The following is a 27,019-nucleotide window of genomic DNA, read 5'->3' as shown; positions in this document are numbered from 1 at the left end:
TGAAAACCTTAAACTCTCTACCAACCCATTAGAACTGAGGAAGCCTCTGATGAGGTCTTAGTGACATGCCAGCGTTAAACTTTGGTCAAAATAACACAGTCATTGCAGCAACTCCTTTATCTTTCATTGATGTACACCTCTATTTAGTTGGATAATTTTAGGGTGTGAAGTGACTCTCTGGACTTCACTCCGCTCCCCCCAAACTTTGGGTCTCCTTCTTTTGAGATCTTCAGTAATTGATTACTTTTGCAGCATGTTTTTAAGCCGCGAGAGAGCATATAGTAAATAACCTGTAGGCTCAGACCACACTATAAACTGATAGAAAAACCGTAGACAGCTGGCAGGACACTGATCCATCTTTTAGGCACATTCTGGTCAGGAGTCCTATGATGAACTGGTCCAAGTTGTTGAAAAATGCACTGAGAACCTAAAGTCCCTATTTATTTATTCTTTTATGGGCATTTATTACTCATTGCTTTACATACATTATTTTTTGAGGCACTAATACTACACGTTAACGCCTTTTAGTTTGACAAGATCATAAAAAACGGCTTGAAGTGTTCGTAAACTGCTTGCAAACAGGTAGAGACGAAGAAGGAAATGTGTAAAACAGATGCAGCTTGATCAAGTCTACTCTTCGATGCACCTGAGGGTTGTGACTTGTTTTGAGTTATGGCGTATGCCGGAGTAGCTTCTCGTGTCGCCCCCCTGTGTCGAATCCTAACCCCGCCTGACAACGGCTAAAGTTTTGCAAAAACACGCGCCCTTATACAGGATGTTTAGAGACTGTAAAACTTGTTAAAACAGTGGTTAACTTTCAAATGTTGACCTGTTACTTCAAACAACACAGCGTATGGTTTTGCAGACAAAGAAGCTTATGACGCTGCTGTGTACTACAATAAATATTACTTCGAAAGACCTGCGAGGCTTTTATTTCTCAACACCCCAAACTGTGGGAGGATCCGCTGTGACGTTGTTGACGCGCGCATCACATTGGCGCGGAAGTTTGTTTTGTAACTACAGTCTGCTGGTTGTCTGTGGGCTCGGCTGTCTGTAAAAGTACGTGTCACTGCCGTCATTGTGTATTAATCTGTCAGCCAACACCGTAACCTTGATGTAGCTTTGTAAAAGTAAAGGGCTTTTGTGTTATAGTCGTTTATTTACGGAACTATCTACAGCTGTTAGGTATGCAGTGATTAGCTTTTCACTGAGAGCTGTTAGCTTGCCTCGCAGTGTAGCTTTTAACACTCCTCTCACCTCTATTTTTGATCAGATGATGCGCAAAAAGCGACGCTCCTCCGTGGAAAAAGTAGAGGGAACCTCCACAGTCACCAGTAAGTTTAATGCGGCTTCACAGCTGCTTATTTCTGTGGCATCACTGGGAAGTTTTCAAGCCAATCTTGGACTAATAAAAGTAGACTGGCTTGCAAGAATGTTTTCCCTCCATAACTGTGCGTTTTAAATTTGGCAGTGAAGTGGAATTTGCATTGTCACTGACACGTTTCCTTTTAGAGAGCCCTTGTGGTTGTTTGCCATGCCTTATTACAGTAAATGTGACTCTTATGTAAAATGCTTTCTCCTTCTCGCATAGAGGCAAAGAAGAGCCGCAGCAATGGCCGTCAGTCTAAAGGAGCTGTTTCCAAGGAGACAAATGAAAGCGTGTTTGATGTCTTCGTGAGAGAGGCAGGTGTCACCTTGAAGCGCGACGGCACCTCCAATGAGATAGGTAAACATGCTCCAAGATTCCAGCGCACACCAGGTTTGTGAACCAAATCAGACGTTCAACTTGGATCTTCTCTCTTCCAGCTGTCGACCAAGTGGTTTTCCAGCGGCGGATACAGCAGCAGCTACAGAAGAGTCCGAGGTACCCTGGTGTGAGTATTAAACCGCGCACGCATTCCCGAGCCGAGCAGCAAAACAAACCCACCGATGACTGACGCGGTTGCTCGCTTTCTGGCGTCCTGTCCCTGCTTAGATCATGCAGGAGTTCATCGCTGGCCTGGAGGTTTATATTGAGGATCCCGACACGTTTAAGAACTGCCTCCTTCCATGTGTCCCGCAGTCTGAGGGAGACCCCAGGTAATGAGCATTCAGTGTGCTGGGAGCTCATGTCAGGGTGGTGCAGCAGAGTGACGTGGTTTGTTTTTCTTCCTTCTGCTGCAGCTCTGTCAGCTCGTTCCAGGAGAGCCTGCTGCGAGTGTTGCTGGGCAGTGAGATGCTGCAGGTGGGCTTTTGTTCTTAGTGTTCTTAAACCGCATCACATTTCTACAGCGTCCTCTCACAGCAAAACAAACGCACAAAGCTCATTCCCGCTCTCTTTTCTTGCAGACTTTGATTATTAACACCCTGCTCGAGAAACTCCCCGAGTTCATGCTGGACAGGTCAGTATTTTGTGAGTTCGCTTGACCTCCTTTAAACCGTTTTCACGCGTTTCTCTGAAAACTCTTCTGTGCTCTCGTAGCACCGGTGACGGAGGACTCAGTATTCCGCGCATGATTATTAATCAGCTCAAGTGGCTGGACAGAGTTGTGGACAGTAAGGTAACATCTCTGCAGTGATGTGTTTTGTTTCATTCTCATTGAGGGTGTTCTGCGTTGGCCGGTCTGCTCAGTTGGTCCTGCAATCACGATCCCGTGTCTTTTATTTGTTCCTCCTCCTGTAGGAACTGGCTGTGAAACTCATGGAGCTGGTGTCCGTAGCGCCGGTGGAGGTCCAACGGGATATCATCACCAGTCTACCAGAGATACTGGAGGACTCCCAGCACAACGACATAGCCAAGGAGCTCAAGTAAGGGCCATGAATCTCCGTTATGCTTTTGCGTTTCGCTCGGTCTGCGTTTTGTTTTTTTAACACTTTTCTCTCTGTAGCTCTTTGCTCCAAGAGAACACTCAGCTGACCGTTCCCATCCTGGATGCCCTCTCTAGTCTCAGCCTCTCTTCCTCATTGCTGACAGAGGTACAGTCTGATCCACACATGCACGCCCACGCTTGCACCCGCACGTCACACCGTGTTGTGACCAGTTGGCGTTTGCTATTTCAGGTCCGAGGGGCTGTCATGGCCACTCTGGCTGCTGTGCAGCTGGAGGACCTTCCTGTTGTGGTGAAGTTCATCCTGCACTCCGTCTCTGCCTCTGATGCCTGTGAGGTCAGAAACGGACTCCTTTTCAGGGCGTTTAACATCGGAAAACACGCATATATATGTAGTGAATGCATAGCTTTCTTTTTGTGTCATTTAATTAGAATTCTAAAACGTGGCACGTTTCCTTTCCTCTGTGTGCAGGTGGTGAGTAATCTTCGTAAAAAACTAGATCTGGAGCAGTGTGTTCTTCCTCCCGTGCTGCAGGCCTCTCAGAGTCGCATGAAGAGTAAAGGAGCAGCAGTGTAAGACATCCCCGACTCCAGCTTAGCTGCAGCTCAGCGTTAAAACCCGTGGCCCGGAGTCGGTTTGAAGGAGGTCAGATTTCTGCTGGTGATGCGTTTCAGTACACCTGGTTTTTTTTTTGTTTGTTTTTTTTAAACAGGTCTGCCTCCACACCAGCTGCTGCCAGCAGTCAGAACAGCGTTACCTTGATACTGGACTGCATCAAGTCAGCTGTCCGCTTCCAGAAAACGATTTCTGAGGCTTGGCTCAAGGTTTGATATTAATTTGTTCTTAAACCACATCTTATGTTTGATTTGATCATATGTGTGTGTGTATATGGTGACAAAGAAAACATGCTGAAACTAAGAAATGTGTTTTGCTCGTTTCAAATTCAAAATGTAGATATTGTTGTAAGTTGCCACACTTTTGGTTTTATGCTCCATTGCTGCTGCTGTGAACTTAACTTTGTGTAACTCTGTGTTATCATCAGGCGATAGAGTCTGTGGACGAAGCTGAGGACCATAAGGTGAGTTCAGGGACGCATCATTATGTCGGAGCCGAGCTTCAGTTTCATTGCTCGTGGTTGTTTTTTTTGTTGTTGTTTTTTTTTGCTAAACCTCACGACGTCAGGTTGTAGATCTGCTGGTGCTCTTCATCCTCCACTCCACCAACGCCAACCAGAGCCGACGGGGAGCAGAGAGAGTGCTGAAGCTCAAAGTGAGGAATGGATTAATCCAGGAAGCTCTGCTGCAGAGAACCTTCAGGGACTACGCTCAGGTGGCTCAGTCTGCACGCCTCCAGGCTCCGACAGAGCAGTAGGAAGCTCAGTTTGCTGTACTTACACTGTTACTGTTGTATTTACCACCGGTGATACCGCAGGTGATGCGTGGGTACTTCCCCTCCATCCTGGCCATCGCTCAGAGTTTGTTGCGCTCCCCGGACCCCTGCATGGTGCCCTTTGGTGGCCACGTGTACCGACACTCATTCACTGCGTTCGACTCTTACTGCCATCAGGTGGGTGTGGGATTTCTTTAAACCTGTGTGGGGTTTAAAAAAAGGCTCAGATTGGTTTAAATCCTGCCTGGTGTTGTGTTTTCTAGGAGGTTGTGGGGTCTCTGGTGACCCATGTGTGCAGCGGTGTGGGAGGGGAGGTGGACGTGGCTCTGGAGCTGCTGTGTGGTCTGGTCACGGAAAATCCCTCGGAAATGGCCCCGTATGCCGTCTTTGTCAAGGTAACGAGGCGGTCGGTGAGGTTTTAACTGCGCCTCAAAGCTGCACTTTCGTTCGCTTCAGTTTTTAACCGATCGGGATGTTGGACGCAGGGAATCTTGGACTACATGGACAACCTCACACCCCAGCAGATTCGAAGACTCTTCCATCTTCTGAGCAAGCTGGCGTTTGGGCAGCAGCAGCAAGGATCTCACATCCAGGTGCACAGTCTCCACATTCAGAGTCGCTGTGGGCTATAAAGCAGCCTGGAGGCTTCAGAGGCTCCATCCTTCCATCATCCTCTTTCTGACTCTTCCCACAGGACGACATGCACATAGTGATCCGCAAGCAGCTCTCCAGCACTGTGCCCAAATACAAGCGTATTGGCATCATTGGTGCAGTGATGATTGTCGGCAGCATGGGGGCCAGCAGGTAACAAATGTGTCTAACACACTTTTTCCTCTTCAGTCTCTCATTTATCCTCTCACCGTCTGCATTACGCTGTCTGTCCTCACTCCTGTCTCAGGCCTAAAGTGAAGGAGTCGCAGAACGCTTCGTTGTCTCAGGAAACAGTCAGACAGGTGCTGTTTTTAAAATTTTTCCTTTTACATGTCACAACAATCTGAACAGTTTTGCATGTTTGTTCTTTTTTTAATATGATTTATTTTCATTTCATTGTCGCTTAGCCTGTCCATCAGTGTGTGATAGTGAGTTGTAGATGCAGTTTATAACCTCTGTGCAGATGGTAAACACTGACTTTAAAAAAAAAAAAAATGTAATTTAGTCCTAGTTTTAGTTTTTTTTTCTGTTTTTATAGGAAAACGTCCAAAGACCATTGACTGAAATTCAAAGCAGACATTTTTGTCAAGTTGTTTTTTTATTGTGCCAAACAATCACCTTCCAATTGACCCTACTGTCCCAGTTATTTTTCTTTAAAAATGAATAGTCTAAGGATCGTTTCCAAGTAACTTGACGTTTCTGATTGTTTGCCATTAATCAGAGTAATGAAAATGAATAACTTTCTACATAACCGTTAGTACCTCCAAGTCCCACTGTACAAAACCGACTGAGACCATTAACATTTGACTTTTGCCCTCACTGGGAAAGGCTGCCGATGTTCAGTCCTACAAATAATTTCGTTGGGCACAGCCAACTTTTTCTTCCTTTTCCATCTCATGTCGCAGCTCTGAAACTGACAGGGACGCTGATCCATAGATATAGAGACGTGCTGTGGGTCTGTTCTTCCAGTCTTCACAGACGGCAGCTTATACTCTCAGTCCTGCTGTGCAGGGCTGACCCTCGCCGTCCGGTTAATTTTTCCCCCCAGAAAGCCGTGCTGCTGTCATTGTGGTATGATCCCGCCCCTTCCTGCTGTCGTGGCCTTCAGGGTTGTCCCTGTGAGGGAATTATAGTTATTGGTCGTAACTCCAGCTGAGTGAGTACAATGTCAGTGTCGGCACTTGTAAGGTGACATGCTGCTGCCACGGGCAACGGGGAAAGAGCCAATCCTCTTGCGTTGGCACGTTAACCCACAAACAGGCGACACAATGTGCTTTTAGCCCAAGTTACTTTCCAAACCAAACGGCGTGATGCTCCCCTCCAGCATCGGCAAAAACGAACCCCTAAAACTTCTGTCTCATCGACGAAACGCTCTTTTGCGCCTTTGGTCCTAAAGTTTAGTTGTACTTGACACAAAAGCCTCTTTACTTTAAGCCTTTTCTCCTGGAAAAAAACTCCAATTCAGTTCAACTTTTTCAAATGACAAGAAAAGACGGATTTCCGGAACAATAACTGAAGTCTCAATCCAAACGGGATCAGACTCAGAGTTTGGCTCAGTGGGCCGAGCTTTAAAACCGTAGGATTAAAAAAGTAATCGAGGCAGAGCTTTAGGGCTTACCGATAATTGGAGTTTTTCAAGATAACCCATGACATTAACTGTTGGGTGGGGGGGGGGGTTTGAGTAGGCATGAAATATCTCATTTATATGGGATCTCTTGTAAAGAAGTATTAAAACTGTTTTTTTTTTGTTGTTTTTTTTTAACTCCAGAATCATCTGATCAGGTTTGTGTTATCCAGACATCTCTGACCTGTAAAGTGTTGCTATGGTAACGCTTCGGGCACCGGTAACATCGAGCTATGCTGAAGGCACGACTTTCCAACTTTAGGCTCCTTCCAGCTTCTCCGGCGAAGCATAGAGTTTATTTTTCATCTGCCACGAACCGTCGTTCCTCACGGTTTCCACAGTACCACCCACCCCCCACCCCCCCACAGTTACATATTATGCTTCAGGGGTGTTCTTCCCACGTTTGGTACAGGTTTCTGATATTTTGATATCTCTGTATGATGTGTGTGTTGCAGGTGACGGCTTTGTTAGAGCTGGTGAAGTCGAGCAGTGAGAGCTCCCCTGAAGCTGCAGCTCTGTACTACGATGAACTGGCCAACCTCATCTGGAGCTCTACTCTGGACCCTCAGGTGCAGGTATGTCTCACCTTTCATCTCTTCATGCATGATCGTGGTTAAAAAATGCACCCTCGTTAAATTCTAAGGAATTATGCATCAGGACGTAATTAAAAAAAAAAAAAAGTCACCTGGTCCTCATCAGGTCTCAAAATGAGGTCTATACACATGACAGCGTGTTATGATTTACTTAACAGGAAACGAGCCAAATTGGAGATGGACTGTGTTAAAACTATGTACACCCCAATAATCAACAGCTTGTAGGACCATCATTAAGGAGTGCAGTGTTTTTTTTCATGTTGTTATCGGTGTCTCCTGGCAGTGAGGAGGAATTTTAACCCACTCGTCCGTCCAACATTGCTTTAGTGAAAAATGTGATGTGATTCTGAAAAGATGACCCCATCGCTGTACACTCTGCGCTCGTTCTCTTCCTCCTTCCAACAGGAAATGATCGGAAGAAGCGTCCTTGACGACTTCCAGGACGACTTTGTGGTGGACCTCGGGCCAGACATAACGGGGTTAGTCAATGGCAGCAGGCGGCAGCGTTAGAAGGATACTTCCCGATGTACTCCACTCAGTTGCTCTCTAATCCCTTCCTCTGTCTTAGGTCCTTCGCCTTTCCGGCCCGTGTTATGTACAACCTGGAGGAGGAGGAAAGCCAGGGAGGCATCGCCATCAACCTGCTGCCTCTGATGTCAAAGGAGGTTCAAAACAAAGGAGAGCAGCAAACTCAAAGCAAGAAATCACAGCTGTCAGTCACTGCTAAACAAATAAGACTTCACACTTTGATTTTTCGCCACACTACAAATCTAAAACAGTCACAGTGATCACAGACCCTTTGCGTTTGCTCACGACAGGCGAGCGTCTCCTCTGTGTTTGTCTCCATTTTTTCGCCTCCTGAGGCTTTGTGAGGAGAAGCAGCATCAGGGAGACCTGGAGGAGATCGATGCCCTTCTGGGTGAGGAGGATAAGTGATACTTTCCTGACTGTTCCCGTCTGTGGCTGTAAAGCGATTTACGTCTGTTTTTTTTTTTTTTTTTGCCTTTGCCGCATCCCAGGGTGCCCCCTGATCCTGACAGACATGGATGTAGTGGAGAAGGTGGAAAGCCTGTCAAAAGCTGAGCGGGAGCTCCTCTGTTCTTTGCTCTTTCACACCATCAACTGGTTCAGAGAGGTAACTGCGTGGCCATGTCGCGTAACATCAGTTCATTGGCTGTGTGGGTGCGTGACTGAAAGCGTGTGTGTTTCCACAGGTCGTTAATGCCTTCTGTAAACAAAAAGATACCGAGATGAAGATGAAGGTGATGACTCGCCTGCAGAACATCACTTATCTGCAGACGCTGTTGGAAAGGGCTCTGGCAGGTGCGTTTTTTTGATCCAGCAGCTAAAAAGTCCCTGTCATACATTGCAGTGTCGTTTCTTCAAAGTCATTCTTTTGTATTTGTCTCAGGAACGCCCGGTTATGTACCACCGCTCTCTAACTTTGACGGAGAAAGCACAGACGGTATTGCGCTCGGTTCCACCGTCGCCGCCAATAAGGCAAAGAAAGGTAACCGCATCCAACACGAAGTAGGCTGCTTTACCTTTTCTTTTAGAAACTCTTCACATGTAATTGTTAAACTCGCGTGTTATTCAGATGGCAAGGGAAAGAAGAGGAAGGCCCCCGGTAAGAACACTTCTGAAGGCAGCTCTCAGCCTGAGGAGGGGACTGAAGCAGATGAAACCCAGCAGGTAGATGTTCACCTCTCCCAGGATTCTGTTTCAAGTCACTAGAGTGAATTAGTTTAAAAAAAAAAGAAGAAACACATGTCCTCTGTTCTGAAGGAGCAGCCAGAAAAGGAGAAGGAAAAGGAATTCCGGCCAGCTGTCAGTTTGACAGCCTACAGAGCGTTTTTCAGGGAGCTTGACATGGAGGTGCTCAGCGTCCTGCAGTGTGGCTTACTGTCGCGCTCGCTGCTGGACACAGAGCTCCACACCAAGGTGGGAATAGAATTCAGAGCATTTAAGTTGGTTTTTTTTTGTTTTTTTCTAACGTGTTGCGTGTGATTTACATCACCAAGGTGCGTGAGGAGGTCCTGCTGGGTGGCGCTGAGCTCGTCTTCTTGCTGGAGGATATGCTTCAAAAACTGGAGTTCAGCCTTACAGCTGCACCTGCCAAAAGAGCGCCTTTCCTCAAGGTACGGGGAAAAAAACCCGCAGTGTCGATATGAGCGACATGACGGGGCTTTAACGGAACAGTCTGCAGATCTTTTGAAAGGTGTGGCATTTGCACAAAGCATGCGATGGCATCTAAAGGGAGCAGAGTGCTCGACCGCTGCACACACATTTTAGCTTGATATTTGTTCAGCCTCCCAGGGTACAAGCTTGGCCTGTAAGCTGGTGGAAAAGGAAAGGATTAAATTACCCTGCAGGCTGTGGGTGGATGACAGTTTCTGATAAACACCATTCTTTGAGGAAATATGTATAGTTTCTGACTGCATGCGAAGAGCTGGGCCCACACAGCAGGAATCGAGTGCAGCAGGTTCCAAAAACGCGTGTTCATCCCGTTACTTTAACGTACCCGATGATCGGAACTGCAGAGGGAAAATTCCTGTAACCGCTGCCCAGACTGACTGACTGACTGTTGCAGACATAATCCGCATGTTAGTGGGTAGGATTCACATTATCCCAATAATTGTGTGTGATTAGACGTGTGAGCGTTTACTCTGCGCCTCCTCTGGGTTGATTGTTCTGGGGAATATTATTAGCGGAGACAGAGCCTTGCACTTTCTTCTCTGTCATCAAATTCTGATATTTTTGGCCTGATATCAGATGTTTTGGAAACAAATATTTCATTGTTTCCCTCTGCTTTTTACGCACAGTAGGTGTCATCAACTTGAGAAACGCATCCGTCTTCCCTCGGCTGTCCAAGTGTATGTAAATTAGTTACAACTTAAGATAGAATAATTAGCTTCTTTGGTGTTCAAACGTAATCAAACCTTAGATTTGCTCCCAACTCTGTTGACCTGAGAAGGCATTTTCTTTTGGCAACACGTGTTGTCCTTCATGTCTGCAAGTGTAGGGGAAAACGCTGCGTTAGCTGCTTCTGTAACTGGAATATGAACCTGAATGAGATTTTGTTCTCGTTTAGGCGAGGGCTGATAAAAGTGTGGGATTCTCCCACTTACAACAGAGGAGTTCTAAGGATATTGCCTCCTGCTGCATCCAGCTGCTGCCTGCGCTCTGCACACACCTGGAGAATTGCCACAACCACTTTCAGGTATGAAATGTCTGGATTTATGTCTGAAAAATGCTCTTTTTCAGTTTCCCTAAAGATTCTCTGGGATGCATTTGTGCATTTACAGACTATGCTGTCTGAGAACAACGGCGTCGTGGATGGACCTGCCACAGATGTGCAGGAGCACCAGCTGATGTCATCAGGCTACCAGCTGCTCCTGCAGGTCCTGAACACCACTTTCAGCTGGTGAGGAGGCCCGCTGCCATGTCAGAAGGAGTCTTGACTTAAAGTGGTTAATCTGTCGCAGGTGCTGAGCTTTTGTCCTCTGTTTGTGTTGTGGATGCATGTGGGCATCTGTCAGGTCTGGATTCAGTCAGCCAGGACAGAGGAGCTTATTGAAGAAGGCTCTTGGAGTTTTGGCTGGACGGCTTAAAGAAGGAGGTGCTGAGCTGACCCTGGAGCAGCTTGTAAAGTGAGCGATTAAATATAAAGAGCCAGACAGGAGAAATGACTGAGTTTGCTTTGTTTGCCCTATAAGGACAAACCACTCCTTTTTAATAAATGGTCTTTTTAAGAGCAGCTGTAAGCAGTTCTGTAGTAGACACAATAAAAGAAGATGTGAGTTTTTTTGGTCACATAATAAATGTATTTTTTCCCCTCCTCTGTCTTTGTTCAGACACAGTTTTGAGTACCTGCTGAATTTCCGCAGCACGATGCCAAACCTCAGCACGGCTTTGTGCCTCTCCCAACTTCTGTCCACTGTGTCGGAGAAAGGAGGGAACTCTGCTGCCTTCAGAGAGCAGACCGGTCAGCCCGATGCGTTACCCTCATTTGATTTTCATCAACCAGCCGGCAGAGTATGATGATAATAAATGGATTTTTTCTCTCTCTCTCTCTCTCTCTCTCTCTTAGCTTCCCTCGCACGACGTTTCTTGAGCCAGGTCTGGGTGACGGCCAGTGGGGAGAGGGAGAGAGGGAGCAAATTCAACGAAGCACTTCACACGCTTCTGAGGTGTGCATGCATGTCAAAAATAGAGATGATGGATAAAAGGGGAGAGCAGGTCAACAAAAAGAAAAAGCAAACAGAGGGGTGTAGCTCTCACATTTAACACATTAGGCCTTAATGCAGTCTTGTTTTGATAACATTGGTTTGTGAAATGCATCCAAGCTCACACTCAATGGAGTCAGCCTGCAGCTAATCTGCGGCAGCGTTCCAGTTACTTTCTGATTTAAAGTAGGGTGAGCTCTCCTGATCGCTGGCTTTTAAATGTATCTTTACGGTTTCCCCACTCTGCAGCATATACCTGGAACATGCAGATGATGTTCTAAAGGCAGTGGAGGAGATCACTGGAGAAGGAATCACTGAACTGCTCGATGCGGCGAAAGATGAGAGCTCTGCATCCTGGCCCACTCTCAGCAGGTAGACCTTCACCATCAAGTCTCCTTTGACTAAAAAGCGATTCATGTGCAGCAGCACATAAGACCACAGAGTTTCTCTGTACAATAACCGCGATCGCAGCTCATCAGCCATTATCATGAAATCGTATGTACTCAGCCGTGACATTATTACGCTTTATCCCTCCCCACGTTTCACCCTCGTGCTTTTCAGGCAGACATTCTTGGTGTTCTACAAAGTGTTGATGGCGGAGCTGGAGAAAGCTGCCAGGAAGATCCCTGCTGGCAAAATGAGCGACAACACTGAGGTCAGCCGTTAGGTGTTATGCTGTCTGCTCACCTGTACGCCGTGTTTAATCATCCTTCCTGTGACTGAATGAGTAACACTGCAATCCATGTCCATCTTTTAAGGCTCAGAGTGAAAAACTGCTGACCTGGAACTTGGCTGTCAGAGATTTTCACGTCATGGTCAACCTAGTGAAGGTATGTCACCGACTGTTGTGGTTATAAAGCTGCAAACTAGCTATTGGTGATATTGTAAAATGCTTTACTGATAGAAATATTCAGTAGATTAACAGATCAGTGTGTTAGTCTGATCCACTTGTGTCCTCTGATCACCTTGGCAGGTTTTTGATTCCAGGCCGGTGCTCATTGTGTGCTTAAAGGTGAGCTGGCTCTGTGTGTTAAATTAGATTTGACTGATTTTACTTTAGCTGTAACCGTTGTTATTTCGCATCGACTGATTGTGATCATTTTGCTAATGACAGTATGGCCGACTCTTCCTGGAGTCTTTCCTGAAGTTGGGGATGCCGCTGCTCGACTACAGCTTCAAAAGGCACAAGGTAGACTAGAAATAACTTCACAGCCAAGGCACTGTTATTTTCAAAGACTCTTTAGTGTGTTTTAGTCATTGTTACTTATAAAAATGTATTAAACGCAGTGTTGTGTCAGTGCTCGCGGTCGATTTTCTGGACATATCAACTAACCCTTGACTTTATGTTTTAAACACAGTTTCTGCGTCTGCTTCCCTATATTCTGAACGTGGGTTGGCGCTAAAGCCCCCGAACCCTAGCTAAATGGGAAAATACTCTGCCTTGTTGTTTTAAACCATCCCAAGTGAAGTGTTACCAATGAGCTGTCCGTGATAAATTGTACCTTTTCAGGAGGATGTCCAGAGCCTGCTGAAGACCTTCCAGCTCAGCACTCGGCAGCTCCACCACATGTGTGGACATTCTAAGGTTGAAAGATTTACCTGTTTAATTCTGTTCATGCACCATCAGTGAGAACAAAACACTCAGAGAAAGGAGATTCTCAGAGGAAATGCAATAAAAGCAGCCTCTCGTTATAATGTGTTGGTTCTCAGATTCAGCAGGATACCAGCTTGACCAACCATGTACCCGCCTTGAAGAAGAGCCTGGAGCTGTTTGTTTACAGAGTGAAGGCCATGCTGGCACTAAACAACTGTCAGGAGGCCTTTTGGATCGGTAACCTGAAGAATCGCAACCTCAAGGTAACCCGTGGATTAAGCTGTTCGATCTCTGCGCATTTTTAGTGGGAGACTGCAGAGACTCATGTTCTGTATCCTGCAGGGCGAAGAGATTCTTTCTCAGAGGTCGCAAGGAAGCGATGATGATGATGATGATGATGGTGAGGAAGAGGGGAACCGGGGTTTACCGCCACCACAGGAACAGTCCGACGATGAGGTACACAGAGACATTTTAGAAACTTTAGAAAACAGACTTTTAGTGTTGTTTCTCTCTGTAGTAGTACTTGTAGTCTGTTTATCGCAGATTTGAATCGCAGATATGATCAAGAAACATGTTCTGTGTCACATGCTCAGAGAACATCGTCTCTAAAACAGTGAGCCCAATGGCAGGGATTCATTTTTATTCTTTTACGCGTATAATCTGTGAAAGATCAATTTGGGTGATAAGCGTGGACTCTACTCAGCTTTATAACAACAAAAAGCAGCATTTGGATGTCAAGTTACACGTCCAAATACACCGGAGTCACTGAGTCCGCTGCGTAACTGAGCCAGACAGTCGACTTGGTGAAGTTACAACCGTTTGATGTTAAGAAGCAGTTTAAACCACAGAGGGCAGCATCCTGTCCCGATAAGATAACAGCTGGATTCCTCTGGAAAGCTACTGATTATTGGTTTTCACTGTTAACAGGTTAGACATCAATGAGCCTGTGATATGCAGTACATGTCTGTGTTTACCAAATGCGTCTCACGTGGTTTTCTGCAGGCCCAGGAGAGTGAATCTGAAGGAATGAAGAAGACTAACAGAGTGGAAGATGTGGATCAAGATGTTACAGATGACTCTGACTAATACTCAGCCCAATTTGAACGGATTATTTCTGGTTTATCTTGTAAAACCTTTGCTTTGGGTGAAAACCAAGGTTACAGATGACTCAAGTTTCTTTGGCGTTTTAGAGGCTTTAGTGGCACTTTCTACATTTATCAAATACTTAGTGGCAAGTGGGCTGATACAGATTCAAAAGTATATGTTTTTTTATTTAAAGAAAGTTTGTGTAATCTTACACATGTGGCAATAACTTCAAGACCAGTTAAAAAAAAAGAATTCATGAAATGCCTTTATGGACCTAACCAGTGCCATGCGCCTACTTATTGGCTATATTCACTACAGGTTCTGAATTAAATGCATGTTGTATTTGTTTGTTAAGGAAATAAAAGATTGATTTATCAGTCAGTGTTAAAGACAGCAAATTTCATGTTTTTTTTAATATACATAAACATAATTCTCATAAACTACATAATGGAATATTTAGCAGCTTTGACAATGAAACCAAACGGGATTAAAATATTCTATGCAGTGTTTCATTGTCTATCCCAAGTTTTCTTTTGTGTTGTAAAACACCTTGTCCTCTCCTCATTTTAAAGAATAAATGATTTCAGTTGGAAAAAGCATTTCAACTGTTAGTTATTTGCTGATAGCGGGTTGCATTTGAAATTGCCAGCGCTCTTTTTTTTTTTTTTTTTTTTTTCCCCTCAGGAGAAGCCTGGGAAAACAGCACTGCAGTGCTCGGAGTAAACACTGCGATCTTTGTTCCTTGTAAATCCCATGAAGAAGAACTGCGCGGATAAGCTTCAGCTTTAAATGACAGCAAACAAAGTCTTTCATACTTTAATGTTCCGGAGACTCGTGAACATTTTGAAAACAGGACTTGATGATTCAGATTACGATTGAATAAAAGACTTTATAGTAGCACGTATTTCTTTTCAAGATCTCTAAGCCCTGCACGTTGCTCCATCATAGTCTGTCAACCCACAACTGATGCAAGACCACTGAATATTAAATGATATAACATTTGACGCACAGATGTGCTCTCTCTGTTTTCTTTTTCTTTCTCATTGTTCAACACAAGAAATGGCTTTGCTTTATTCTGAAGTGCAGTTAGGACCTTTAAATGTGGAGATTCAGTGTACAACAGCAGTAATTTCACTGTTATTGCGACGGCAAAAAAACACATTAAGTGTTCTGATTATTGTGGCGACAGTAAGCAGGAAATTAAAGTTGGACAACTTTTTCAAATACATTCTAAGCTGAACTGAAACAGCAACAAGCTTCAGCCACAACTGTCCCCCTGAAGGCTCCTGAAACATGTAGAATTAAAGAGTTGACCTACTTGGCTCTTTGAACGAAAAAATCCGCTCCATAACAGCATTAACCTGATGTTCCACACTGCCACGGGCACTAAAGTCAACACTTCCAAAGTACTGTTATGTTGAACTGGAAATTTTGGCTAAACATGAGTTGATTCTATCTTAGGGCCATTTTGTGGAGAAGATCTTTTGACACTGTGGTTGTGACTCAGTTATGAATGGAAAAGTTCCGTTCAAAGCCTGCTGCGGCTTTACAGTTTAAACCTGTTCTGCTCCCGTTTGTCTTAAAAACAGACTTCGAAACTCACAAATGATTTTTCCTGCAGTGAAATCTTCCCTTTCAGTGGCTGGGCTGCCGTTTTAGTTTGAGTGAAAACTGTTTTGGGAGCGCACATCGTCGAGAAGTGTATTTATCCGGTTGGTACAATAATTGTGAGTGTACTCAGTTTAACAAGGGCTCTCAGTTTTCTCACAATGTTTTGTCCTGGCACCATTGAGGTGTTTTCCCTGGTTCCAAAAACTGAATGAAGCATTCAGGATCTCTGCTGTAAAGGCAAATGACTGGGTGGTTATTTTGTACTGAGCTTGTGCTGGCAGAGCCCTGTTCCCTTTGGTCAAAAAGACAAAAACACAGCCCGTTAAAAGTGCCACGGCTGTAAGAAAATTCAAGACGGCAAGTGCTGTCACGCACATTCTGGCAAAACCTCTACTCGAGGCTACAAAATCTGTCCCTTCGTACACATATTACATTCGCCACATTCAAGATTTGTTCTCGATATATTTTTAACTTTTGCGTATTCATGGCTGAAGAACTTGACCTGAGACTCTTGAACAAATGTATGACCGAACATTTCCTGAGAGCAACACTGAAAGATGTCCGACAGCGCCAACATACTTAAAACCAGCTCTGCCGATAATTTACAAAAGGAGGGAATCAGTGTAAGAGAAAAAATATAACGCTGTGAGAAGCTCCACGTCCTAGTTTTCAATCACTTTTCTTCCGCACACCTGGGTCGAACCATACCAAAGTCAAGGGGGTGTACTTTTGTTATCAATTCGTATGATCTTGTCTTTAAAAAATGTTTATAATGATCAAGAGGAACTCCATTTACTCCATTTACGGTCTATAACAAAGAGATGTGGTATTTTAAAAGGGTGGTGTTGCTGCTTAAAGTAGTTTAACAAATGTTACGTTACTAGCTCCCCCCTTAAGATTGATAAGAATGGTCTATTCAGGAAGCATCTTCCACTGTTTGGGGAAATACCGTAAACAAACTGGGCTTTCAGTCTCCTCGAACGGGTGTTTTGACTTTCATTATCCGTTTTTTAGATTGTGAAAAAGAACGTCTATTTAATAGCGACGTTTTGCTGTGTTTTTTAAAACACGGGGGACCACAATTTCGGTGTGTGTCTGGTGGAGACCGCCTAGCGTTGACTGAATTTGCCCATTTGCAGTGACTGCAGCTGCACCGCTTTGAGAGACCATGTCTGATTTAATTCTGCTGCTCCTGATAGTTGTCCTCCTGGTTTGTTTGGCTGTGACAGTCGGAGTGCTGCTTGTGTACTCGGGTCTCCTGTCAGACGTGGTCATTAAGACCGGGCCGCCTCCTATCAGAAATGTTACCATTGCCTATAAGTTCAAGGAGGGCTCGTACAAGGACTGCGGTGCAGGCTACACAGAGACCTGCAGCATCGGGCCAAAGCTGAACTCCATCGGTGTATTCTACGATGACCCAAAGCAGGTGAGAGCCCAGGATTCAGCACCTGTCACGGTGCTATTGAACGACACAGCCCTGGGTCTGTGTTTGCACTTGACCTCATGACATAACCGCAAAAGTACTCTGTGTCCTGATAAGATGTTACAGTAAGTGAGACACGTTATGCTTGACCTGGACAAAAGTTGATGTGATCAAACCTTTCAAAGGATTGCGCCATTCTCCCGATTATCCAATGAATTGTGACTGATAATGTGTGTTATTATACTTGACTGTAGTCCTGTCGTAAGTCTATGGAGTTATCAAAAATATACAAATACACAAATTCAACCTTTTGCAGTTTTTCTTATGATTATTTTCCTGCTGTGAAATATTCTCCTCCCAACATATTTAAGCTGTTCTTTTGACCAAAATCCAAACATATTGACAGAAAACTGTCACATTTGAGAGGCTGGAACAGCCCTAAAGGGTAGATGCTTAACAGATGTTTTACTATGATTATTTATCAGTGTACAGTAACTAAGGCTCTTCTTTAATAACCCTTTAATTCTTCTTGAATTGATTACTTGCATTAAGACGGCACTTCATCCATTGCATTTTTTCTGCCATTTGAATATGCAAATGAAGAATTGGCTAGCAACAGTTAATATGTTAATGTACAGAACTTTTACAGAGGTGATTTAGGATATTTCTTTATATCGCTCTAAAATCGGAAAAAAATTGGTCAACAGACATCTTTTTTTTTTATTTGTGAATGACCAAAGCCCGTCAGTGAACGTAAAGTTTGGTGTATGTTTGTACAGCTGAAGCGGATGTTGGAAAAACTAATATTCAGAGAAAAGGGCCTTTACTGACGCCCTTTGTAAAGGTTATGGATAAACAGTATTAACTTATCTCCATTAAACCTCCCGACTTAATGGCTTCTTGGTTTTCAGTTTGTTTGAATATGCAAATATCACAGTGTCCTGTTATCATATAATTTTCCAATAGATTATGTATTAAAACAAACACCCAAATCTGCATTGTGTTCGCTTTCTTTCCACTATCCTGTAAAAGTTATGGAATCAGAAAAGTGCAAAATTTCTAACTCTCTCTCTCTCTTTCTCTCTCACACACACACACACACTCACAAAGTTTTTTTTAACTGTGACAAATGTTGCCGGATCATTTTCTGCACAACAGAACTAATCAAATCAAAATACTCTACACTAAAATGTCACAGATTCCTTTACAGTGTAAAAGCACAGTATAAGTAGCTGTAATACAGTGCAGTTCAGCAGATATATATTATTATTATTATTATATTCATAGATGTATATGTATTTATAGCTTAAGGGGTTAATGTACAAGCTGCCTTTTTAAGGAACTGAGCCTGAATGATGAAACCAGTCAGCTGTTCATTTGCCACGTTGCACTGTTGATATTCTTTCCGCTTGCATCTGCGGCTCCGGGCTGCTTCAGCATCTGCCTCCAAGACTGTAACTAGACCCCCGAACAAATCCAGCAAACACAGCCCGTCTCTCGCGTGCCCGAAAATCTACTGCTTTCTGCGGTCTGTCGTCAAAATGGCTTTGACTTTACAGTCGCAAGCAAGGAGCAGCACATCCTCATTTTCTCAATTCCAAACCAAATCTGTGTGGAAAACGGGTCGCTACCTCAGCTGGCGTCCGCCGCTGTTTGCTGCTTTCATTCCACTTGCCGCTGCTCATCGCAGGTTTTGTTTTCGGTAAACAAGAAATGTCTGCGCAGCAGCTGCTGGTTAGACGAGAATGTTTGAGTTTCCCAGCTGATGTGGGTAGAATATGAATGGTGTGATTAAACGTCATAGTAGCTGAATATTTCCACTGCTGTGTGTTGTTTATTATTTCAAGATTTGAAAAAAAGAAGAATAACCAGACAAAGTTTATTCTATTATTAGCATGTATTGTTATCTTATATTTATAAGGTCTGCTGACCTTTTGCTGCAGTTTCTAACAATTGAGAGAGTCAGACCCTCTGAGGGACAACATGGCAAAGTAGAGTCATGGGCAAGTAACTGACTGCCTGGCTGAGTGTCTGACTTGCAGTGTTTATTCATCCCCAGCTCATAATTTTGCAATCTTGAAAGACTGTGTTTGTTTTTCTGCTTCCATCCACCAATTCTCTGCCCTGTCTTTAAGTTGGGGCTTTTTGTAGAAGCCTTCACATGCCAGTGGAAAGTTGTGGCAAGAGAGCTCACTGAGGAGCTCGAGAAACGTTTCTGCTGGTGCTGGAGCGTGTGAATAGTTTGCATCATAAGGAGACGGCTCGCCTGTTTGGATCTCATGATTCTGACTTAACCTGTGAGTGTCCCCATAAAGATAGATTGACCTCGACGGGGACACACAAGACAAATGAACTGATTAAAGTTTAGCGCACTCTGTTATCTAACGTCAAAGGAAAGAATCCAATAAATCTGATTATTGACCATCTAAGCATAGAAAAACAGGTTCAAGCAAAAACTAAACTGCTGTAATCCCCTTTTAGAGGTTTAAAGGGTTTAGTGGGTCAACACTTTCTTGTACTTTTGAATGATCTTCGGTGGCTGTTGCAGCAGGTTTGATAAAGCGCCGTTAAGATCAGCACTCGGCTCTGGTTTCCTCATCTGCAATGTTCCTAAGTCATGAGAAGCGTTCAGTGGTTAACACGAGCCAACACAGACTGTAGAAACACTGTGCATCTGATTTCTTCCAGCACAATTTGAAACTCTGTTTGCATTTGGATTTTTTTGTGTATTGTCCTAAAGCTGTGTAATGTAAAAATGACTGTAATAAGATTAAAAAAATGAACACATTTGCTAATAAAACACACCGACCTCCTGCATTCTCTGGACCATGCTTAAGGGATATGCCTTAAACAGAATGTCCATCTTGAGGTGATTTTTTTTTTACATCGTTTGGTAGGTTTAGTATTAGTATATAAGTATTCTAACAGTTCTCTTTTAAATAATTCACAATGTCAGTAATCTGTGTCCTGGATACTGTGCGTTGGTGTGACTGCTGGACACTAGATGGCACTGTTTGCATTAGAACTGAGCATATGTGGGTGCCAGGGACAACCTCCAAATCACATAGATCTTTGTACTTCATTTATTATAATGGCATAAGTAGAGGGACTCAGTCAACAGTGAGTTTCATCATTATTGAAATAAAATTGAATTTCATACTTGAATAAGTAGCTGGTCGCTGGGGCTCTACTTCAGCGATCTTCATCCCTGGTACTTAATGCGCAGTACATCTCCTTCCCAACAATTAATTTGCATTCGGGTTGTAATATGGTCCCCTTTTAATGACTATGGGGAAAGCTAGAAAGAGTCTCGTCTCTGAGGACGGAATTTCAAAACTAACTGCACTGATCAAAGATCTTTCCACGAATACATTAGCTGAATCTGTTTTATTGTACATGCAGCTCAATAGGCAGTTAGGAACTACACTGACTGCCTTTTCGGTCTAAAATGGATTAGGTGGATGTTGGTGAAGCAATGCTTGGCACTAAATGAAGCTGCTCTTCTAGTTACATCTGCCTTTTTTATGTCCACCCCCTCCCCGTGTTTATATGTGTGCTTATAACATCGGATGTTAAACTCTAAACTTAAGTAACCATCTAAGGCAGCCTGGGTGTTTCAGGCTCTACTGCAATAGAGCTTCCTGACAACTGTTTAGGAAATCCAAGACTGGATGAAGTACAAACAAAATCGTTGGATTGAGCGGTTGCAGCCCTTTGTTGTGTTGTAGAATTAAAAGAAGAGAACAATCCACAAGTCGGCTGCCTGGCTGGAATCTTCAGAGCAAAATTCATTAAGAGGTGTGGAAAACTGTGAGCTCTCTGAGGCTATTTTCTGAGGGCTAAACCAATAAACTATCTGAGAGTACAAAACTCGGATAAATGTAATTTCATTGTCTCAGTGGGATTAGTAGGTAGTACAACCGAATGGATACCCAGTTTCTAAAACTATATTACTGTTTGGTGGATGATAAAAGTGTTGTGAATCCTCACATCAGACGCAACTACCTTTTAACACGATGCGTTTCTATCGAGGCCGAACTTGAGCGGCGGCTCGGTTCATCCTCAGATGTACTGAATTCCCACTTTGTTTCAGTTTCTGAAGCAAATCCACTTATGTCTCCCCTGTGACAAGGAGGAGAAAATGAAATGTCATGCGCAGACATATATGGGAGCGGCAGTGAGAGATGAGGCGAGTTGTCGAGCTGCTGTGGAAGGAGGGTATAAATTGGTTGGAGTCTGACTCACCTTGAGAGCCTTGCGCTGCTCCAGTTCATCAATCGGAATTTCAGATCAGAGCACTGAGCATCGCCGCACTCCCAGTAAAATTTATTAGCGTTTTACTGCCGCTTGTCTGTCTGTCGACAGCGTCAACATGAAAGGGAGGCTTCTGGTAAGAGGTTGCGGCTTCTGAAAGTGGAAATAAGAGGAGAAATAAATGCGCCGGCACCCATCTAGTATCAGTAGATAGACATTTAGTTCCAAAGGTCGTGGCACCCTGTTTATGTTTATGGACATGCATACTGTGAGATATACACAGCAAAACCTTTTAGAAAAAACCAATTTGTTTTGGTCAATCCTGGAATACAGCCTTGATGTCATTTTGATGGGATGGAAAAAGGCCTTTTTAAAAGCGGATGTAATAACATATGTCAGTGAAACATGGAGGTGAAAAATAAAAATTCTTTAAGCCTTGTGTACCATCAATCTAGTGCCGTGTGCTGGCTTGTAACGCCAGTGATGCTCGGCTTATTGAATTACACAGCGGAATATTTATCGGAAGAGCACACGGGGAGAAAGATGACAGAGGAAGGGAGTCGTAGATAAGGAGGCAAGGAGGGTGGGATTCATTCATACTTCCTGTTGGAGAATATTAGCTCCCTGCTCTGTGACATTTGGCTGCAGGAGTGTCACACAGTGTCCAGCTGGCCAAGGAGCGGTTAACCAGCTCCACAACTGTGGCAAAGGAAAACTGTGTCCTGCCCCCAGCAGGCTGCTTATCCTCACTAGTAATTATACATGCCAGAAGTCCCAGGATGCCACGTGTAATTACGAGTGAAGTCAGAGCACAGCCTAAAGACCCAGAGCTGCTCTCGGTGAAAGCAAGAGACAGGAAAAATAGACTTCAACTGGCTCCTGACTTCAGGGGCCTTTGGGGCCCACATGTCACCACATCGTTGGAAATATAATCTGATTTGCACACTTTGGGGGCCACTTTGAAATGAGGGCATATTGACGTTTTGTTAGAGTGAGTGTTAATTTAATTTTCACAGTCATTACAAGCAATTACATCTTCGCTGGTCTAATACTAAGTAAGTCAGCGGGATGGCGGGTTTTGCTTCGTGCCCAAATTGTAAAATTAACCTCCGCGTTTCCTTTCAAATTGGATTTTGTGTAGGTGAGCGTACTTGCCTCACTGCAGCTCCATCAATCTCGCTGCAAACAGTCCATCACAGCATATCTGTGGCACCAGGGCTGTGTAGCCTCGCAGCTTCCAATTTGCCTCCTGGTGACTTTGTTTGTTTGCAGTCTCTCCAGCTTTTAGGGGCGAGGGTTGCTAGTCAGCTCAGACAGGTTATTGCTCTAAAACTCTGGGCAAACGACGGCTGGGGTTGAGAGATGGCTTGTCCCGTAGTCTCCTGTTCCTCTTGCTTCCCGTGTGTCAGGTTCTTTGCTTGTCGAGGCTGCACTAACCGTTCCGTGTCTCAGCACAACAACTGAGAGCAATGACAGACCTCTCAAACCGGTCAAAGCGCTGGTCTGTGTCTTATCAGCAGTTCTAGTATTTGTTCAGTCCAGTTGGACTGTGGATGAAATGTCATTTTTTGTTTTGAGCTGTTATCTTCTCTTCACAAAAGTGGTGTGTTCTTGATGAGTCCCTGTTGTGCTTTGCTGCGGATGTTGATGTGAAGATAGCGCGGCTGTTTAGAACGGTTCCAAATGTGCAGATTTTCTTTGGCTGCAGTGCGGTGAAGGACTCGTGTGTGTGTGTGATAACTTCCTTCTGTCAACCAGAGCTTGAAGGCTATAGCTTGGCTCTCAGTCCTCTCACGCCTTCTGCAGCGCTTTTTAGTGTCAGGGACGTTGTGCTGTTTTTGAATTGCGCTCACATGTGGATCACTAATGACAAGATAAATTAAATGTGTTCCTGTGTCCAGCCTAAACAGATGGTTTTTACATTTTTTTTTTATCACTTTTGGATTGGCTTCATGTTCAGGTCTTTATGTTTCTATCTGAGGTTGCTGCTTGATGTACATCGTAAATGATCACTTCCTACAAAGTGATCTATAAGCGTTTCTCATTCATAGACTTCTTATCATAGCTGTATATGCATTCATATATACCATGAGCTATCTTTTTTTTCCCCTCTGCACCAGGGATTGGGAGAATAGTCTCGATAAAGGATGGGCGCAGAAAAACATTGAGAAATTGTAAGTGGAAACCTTCTCCTGGGTGCTCTGTTTTCCTGACAAGAGCGAAAGGTTACGACCTGAAATATTCAGCCAAACCCCCCCCCCCCCCCCCCACAGGGGTAGGTTTGGGAATACTGTGAAAGTCCTGGAGTGACCCAGCTGCTGTCTGAACCTGAACTCTGAAAATGGCTGTGGGATGATGCTCCCCATCCAACCAGCTTTAGCCTAAACATTTCTGCCAAGAGGAATGTGCCAAGCTGGTGGAATCATTCCCTAGACTTGTGTGTGTTTTGCCCCAGAACAAATGAAGACTTTTGTAAATGGGATATTTATTTAAGTATTTTGCCAAGATTTGAGGAAAAATAATTGAAGCCTTATATCAGTGCTGCTATTACACCATGTATATGGTTCAATTAAAGCGAGTTAATAGCTTCTACTCTGTCAGTGTAGCTTAACATTAGGTTCATAGGTGACTTGCCAATTTTGTTTTAATGAGGTGGGGGGGGTTTGTGGCTAGACTAGGCAGGCTTATTAAGATACTTTTTTGTGCTGTAGTAGGACACAGCATGCCACTTAGCTCATTTGTCCCCGTCTTCTCCCCCGCTTACGCGATGGCTATAGCCAGTGATAAATGGCCTAACTCTCAAAAAAGAGAACCCAAGTGCTGATGGTCGGGTAGAAAAAGTTGCTGGGCCAGGAGCAGATAAGATGAAGAGAGTTAATCTTCATTGTGTGTCTGCTAATGAAGAATTACTTCTGTCAGTTGTACCATTTTATTGTTGCCATCTATCAGCAGGCATCCTGGTAACCTTAAGGAAAGAACTGCTTTGAAATGAGTATTTCTCCCAACAGGTCCTTGGAGATTTGACTTAAGGGAATCTGGAATAGACGGGAACGTTTGTGTTGGAAAGTCAGCATAAAGTTCATGAAGCGCAGGCTCACTCGCTGATCAGCTGCCCAGGGTTGCATTCGTTTTTTGCCAGTATCTTATATATAGATGATGGGAGAGTCAGATCACTGCGTAAAGTATTTTTCAGTGTATCACGCAGATTCTCATTGAGGTTACGATCTGGAAATTATGGTATGTTGGTCACTCAGTATATGCAAACAGTCAGTCGACTTCAAGTTTTGGGCTTTAAACATTGTTTAACCTCCACCTGATCAACTGAAGTCTGAAGTAACTCCAGAACATACAGTGGGGACATGATGAGTGTAGCACTGAAGCCACTGCTTTTCTCACCCTGATGCCCCCATTAATCTGGAACACAGTAAATCACACAACCCTTTCCCATTTCTCCACTCTAATCTCTATGCACCCCAGCAAATTGAAGTCTTTTTTTCTTTTTTTTTTCTAAAAACCTCACTAATAAGTGATTTTCTTAAGCATGCTCAACTGTTTGCACCCAGTAACTTGAGTTCCCTCTCTATTGTGTGCATGGAAATGCTTTAACTTTCACTATTAAACATCGACGTGAGTTATTTTGTTGATTTTTATTCTATTTGATTTCACCAAAATGTTTTAAGTGGTCACAGATCACAATCATCCAGATTTTCTTCAGACCAAAGTTCTTCCTGTAGATGATGGTTCACCACTATCCTTCAGGGTTCAGATAATGTGTTGGACAGTTCAGTTTAAAACCAGGCTTTTATTAGATGTTTTGTTTGCTTGACACAAACCAATAATTTGACCCCTCTCAGTTAGGATTTAATAACTTGTTGCCTATTGAATTATATGACCACAGTGTTGTTGTTTTTTTTTCAACTGGAGGCTTTTATGCATTTTCTTGGTGTAATGGTCTAACTCTCTACCTCAAACCTGGGCAAATCAAAAGGCATAGTTGGCTTTCCTCAGTTGCCTGTGAGAAAAGGAATCAGACACCGTCATTCTAAACACCGCTTTGGCAGCGTCCGAGAATGTTTGCCGATTGTGGCATTTGAATCTCAGACACAAACAAAACAGCTGTGGTGGAGAAGACGAGACAAGTCAAGTACACGGAGGGGTGTTCGTCCCATTCCTAATTGCCTGTAGTCTCTTTGGCGTGTTATCTGGAGGGAAGCAGAGATGAGATGCAGTCGGGGCGGCTGTTTGTACTTGCCACTGTGTGGGATGTGACTGATAGCTAGAGGACTGAATGATATCATTAGTGGACTACTGGTTTGGCTAACACACTCTAGTCTATCAGAGTGGAGAGCAAGAGATGCAACGAGATATAAGATAGTGAAGGCTGTGAGAGGACAGTTGTGCTCCCTGTGTTTGAATGCTTATTGTTGTGTCTTATCATTGAACAACAGTGTTGACAGTGAGTAGCTCTGTACAGAACCCTGGGTGACAGGCCATGCATTCGATGCATCTATGTAGGACAGGATGATGCGGACTAATTCTTGCATCAAAGTCCATGTGCATTTGAGCAAAGAAAAAAAGTTAACAAACTAAGTCTTTAATATCTTCTAAGAATCACACATGATTAATAAAGTGTGTTTTTTTTTTAAATTGTGCTAATTCATTTCCTACTAAATTTGCATGTAATTATGCTTACTTTTGTTGAGTGGTATCTGTGAAGTACAGCTGAGGGTGGCGTGAAATCGGTAATTAGTTTTGAAAATTAAATTTTGAGTTAACAATGGCACCAGACGAAAATTAAATGGGCCATCAAATGGGTTCTCTGTCAAAAGGATGTATCAAACTTCACAGGAAGAGAAGACATTTAGCTGCAAACACAGATGTGAACACGATTATGTCATTTTATGTGTTTACCAAAGATGATAGGTTTGATAATTCAGTCATGTGTTAATTCTCCAGTCACATATAAGTCATCAGCATTTATCATCTGATGACCGTTGATGTTTTGTGTGAAATGTCTTGGATTCCATCCAACAGCTGCTGAGACGTTTAGTTCTAATTAAAAATGATAAACTAACTACAGGCAATGAGAAAGTACTTAAGGTCTTATTAAAGGCCAGAGCTCGTCTAGTTAAAAATGTTTAATCATCTACTATATTTTTGGAATCCATCGAAAACAACAACATAAAATCAGAAGGACATGGCATGCTTTTACAAGGCTAATAGATATGTACATAGATGTAAAATAGATGTGTACATAGTCTCATTGTTGCAATAATTTACTCTGACATTACTAACACAGGCATTGTGACTGTTTGCTATGACTCACAGCTGCATTGTGAATAGATGTAGCATATCTCAAGCTGCCTGGAACGAGTAATTCTCTGTCAAACGCAGGTGATCGTTGTTCTCCGACTCATTATAGAACACGGTGTCAGGTGACAGTAAAGATTATCTGCTCATCCTCATGTCTGTAAAGACGCTGTCAGTCATTATTATTAGCCACATAACGCAGACATTAAGAGGCACAGAAGGGTTGGGGGGGCCGCGGCCAAATAGATTTATCGCATTCATCAGCGCTGACTTACAGCTCAAAAGCTCCCGTATGAGCCAAGCATGACAGAAGGAACAGTGCGGCATAGTAACGAGACAAGTGCAGTCAAAAAATAGCCTGGTGATGTGAGAAGTGAGATGGAAAAGAAGAGAGCGTTGTGATATGAGATGCGATAATTATACAAGGATGACGGGGACATGCAGACGAGT

At 43.7% G+C, this 27,019-nt stretch overlaps 2 protein-coding genes across 2 annotated transcripts in view; both read left to right on the top strand.

The window, feature by feature from the left end:
* Window positions 1-949: 949 nt before the first annotated feature.
* fancd2 (FA complementation group D2) lies at window positions 950-14,359 on the top strand. Its single transcript, XM_072382227.1, has 44 exons — window positions 950-1,059; window positions 1,274-1,334; window positions 1,592-1,726; window positions 1,807-1,874; window positions 1,976-2,079; window positions 2,164-2,224; window positions 2,329-2,381; window positions 2,462-2,540; window positions 2,663-2,787; window positions 2,868-2,955; window positions 3,040-3,144; window positions 3,280-3,380; window positions 3,521-3,632; window positions 3,851-3,886; window positions 3,991-4,137; window positions 4,240-4,374; window positions 4,461-4,592; window positions 4,683-4,790; window positions 4,892-5,001; window positions 5,096-5,150; window positions 6,928-7,047; window positions 7,471-7,544; window positions 7,634-7,777; window positions 7,884-7,984; window positions 8,085-8,200; window positions 8,280-8,388; window positions 8,477-8,575; window positions 8,663-8,757; window positions 8,851-9,006; window positions 9,087-9,203; window positions 10,157-10,285; window positions 10,371-10,489; window positions 10,605-10,715; window positions 10,920-11,050; window positions 11,156-11,255; window positions 11,541-11,663; window positions 11,853-11,946; window positions 12,050-12,121; window positions 12,265-12,303; window positions 12,406-12,480; window positions 12,802-12,876; window positions 13,002-13,148; window positions 13,228-13,341; window positions 13,888-14,359. The coding sequence occupies exons 2-44, from the start codon at window positions 1,274-1,276 to the stop codon at window positions 13,969-13,971; spliced, it is 4,359 nt and encodes a 1,452-aa protein (XP_072238328.1). The 5' UTR covers window positions 950-1,059; the 3' UTR covers window positions 13,972-14,359.
* A 2,145-nt stretch (window positions 14,360-16,504) lies between these two features.
* The window catches only part of tex264a (testis expressed 264, ER-phagy receptor a), a 65,662-nt gene continuing 55,147 nt past the window's right edge, over window positions 16,505-27,019 (top strand). Inside the window, exon 1 of the mRNA XM_072382225.1 lies at window positions 16,505-17,008. Within this exon, the coding sequence (XP_072238326.1) occupies window positions 16,751-17,008 (258 nt within the window). The 5' untranslated portion in view covers window positions 16,505-16,750. The remainder of the gene's footprint in view (window positions 17,009-27,019) is intronic.

Source organism: Leuresthes tenuis, unplaced genomic scaffold (assembly GCF_036924035.1).
Source record: "Leuresthes tenuis unplaced genomic scaffold, fLeuTen1.0.hap1 SCAF_3, whole genome shotgun sequence".
In the NCBI taxonomy this organism is placed as follows: Eukaryota; Metazoa; Chordata; class Actinopteri; order Atheriniformes; family Atherinopsidae; genus Leuresthes; species Leuresthes tenuis.
This window is presented reverse-complemented; position numbering and strand designations above follow the sequence as displayed.

Coding starts and splice junctions, on each gene's coding strand:
- fancd2 (XM_072382227.1), top strand. CDS start 1,274: ATGATGCGCAAAAAGCGACGCTCCTCCGTGGAAAAAGTAGAGGGAACC. Junction 10,716..10,919: donor ACCCTGGAGCAGCTTGTAAA/GTGAGCGATTAA, acceptor GTCTTTGTTCAG/ACACAGTTTTGAGTACCTGC. Junction 13,149..13,227: donor TGAAGAATCGCAACCTCAAG/GTAACCCGTGGA, acceptor TGTATCCTGCAG/GGCGAAGAGATTCTTTCTCA.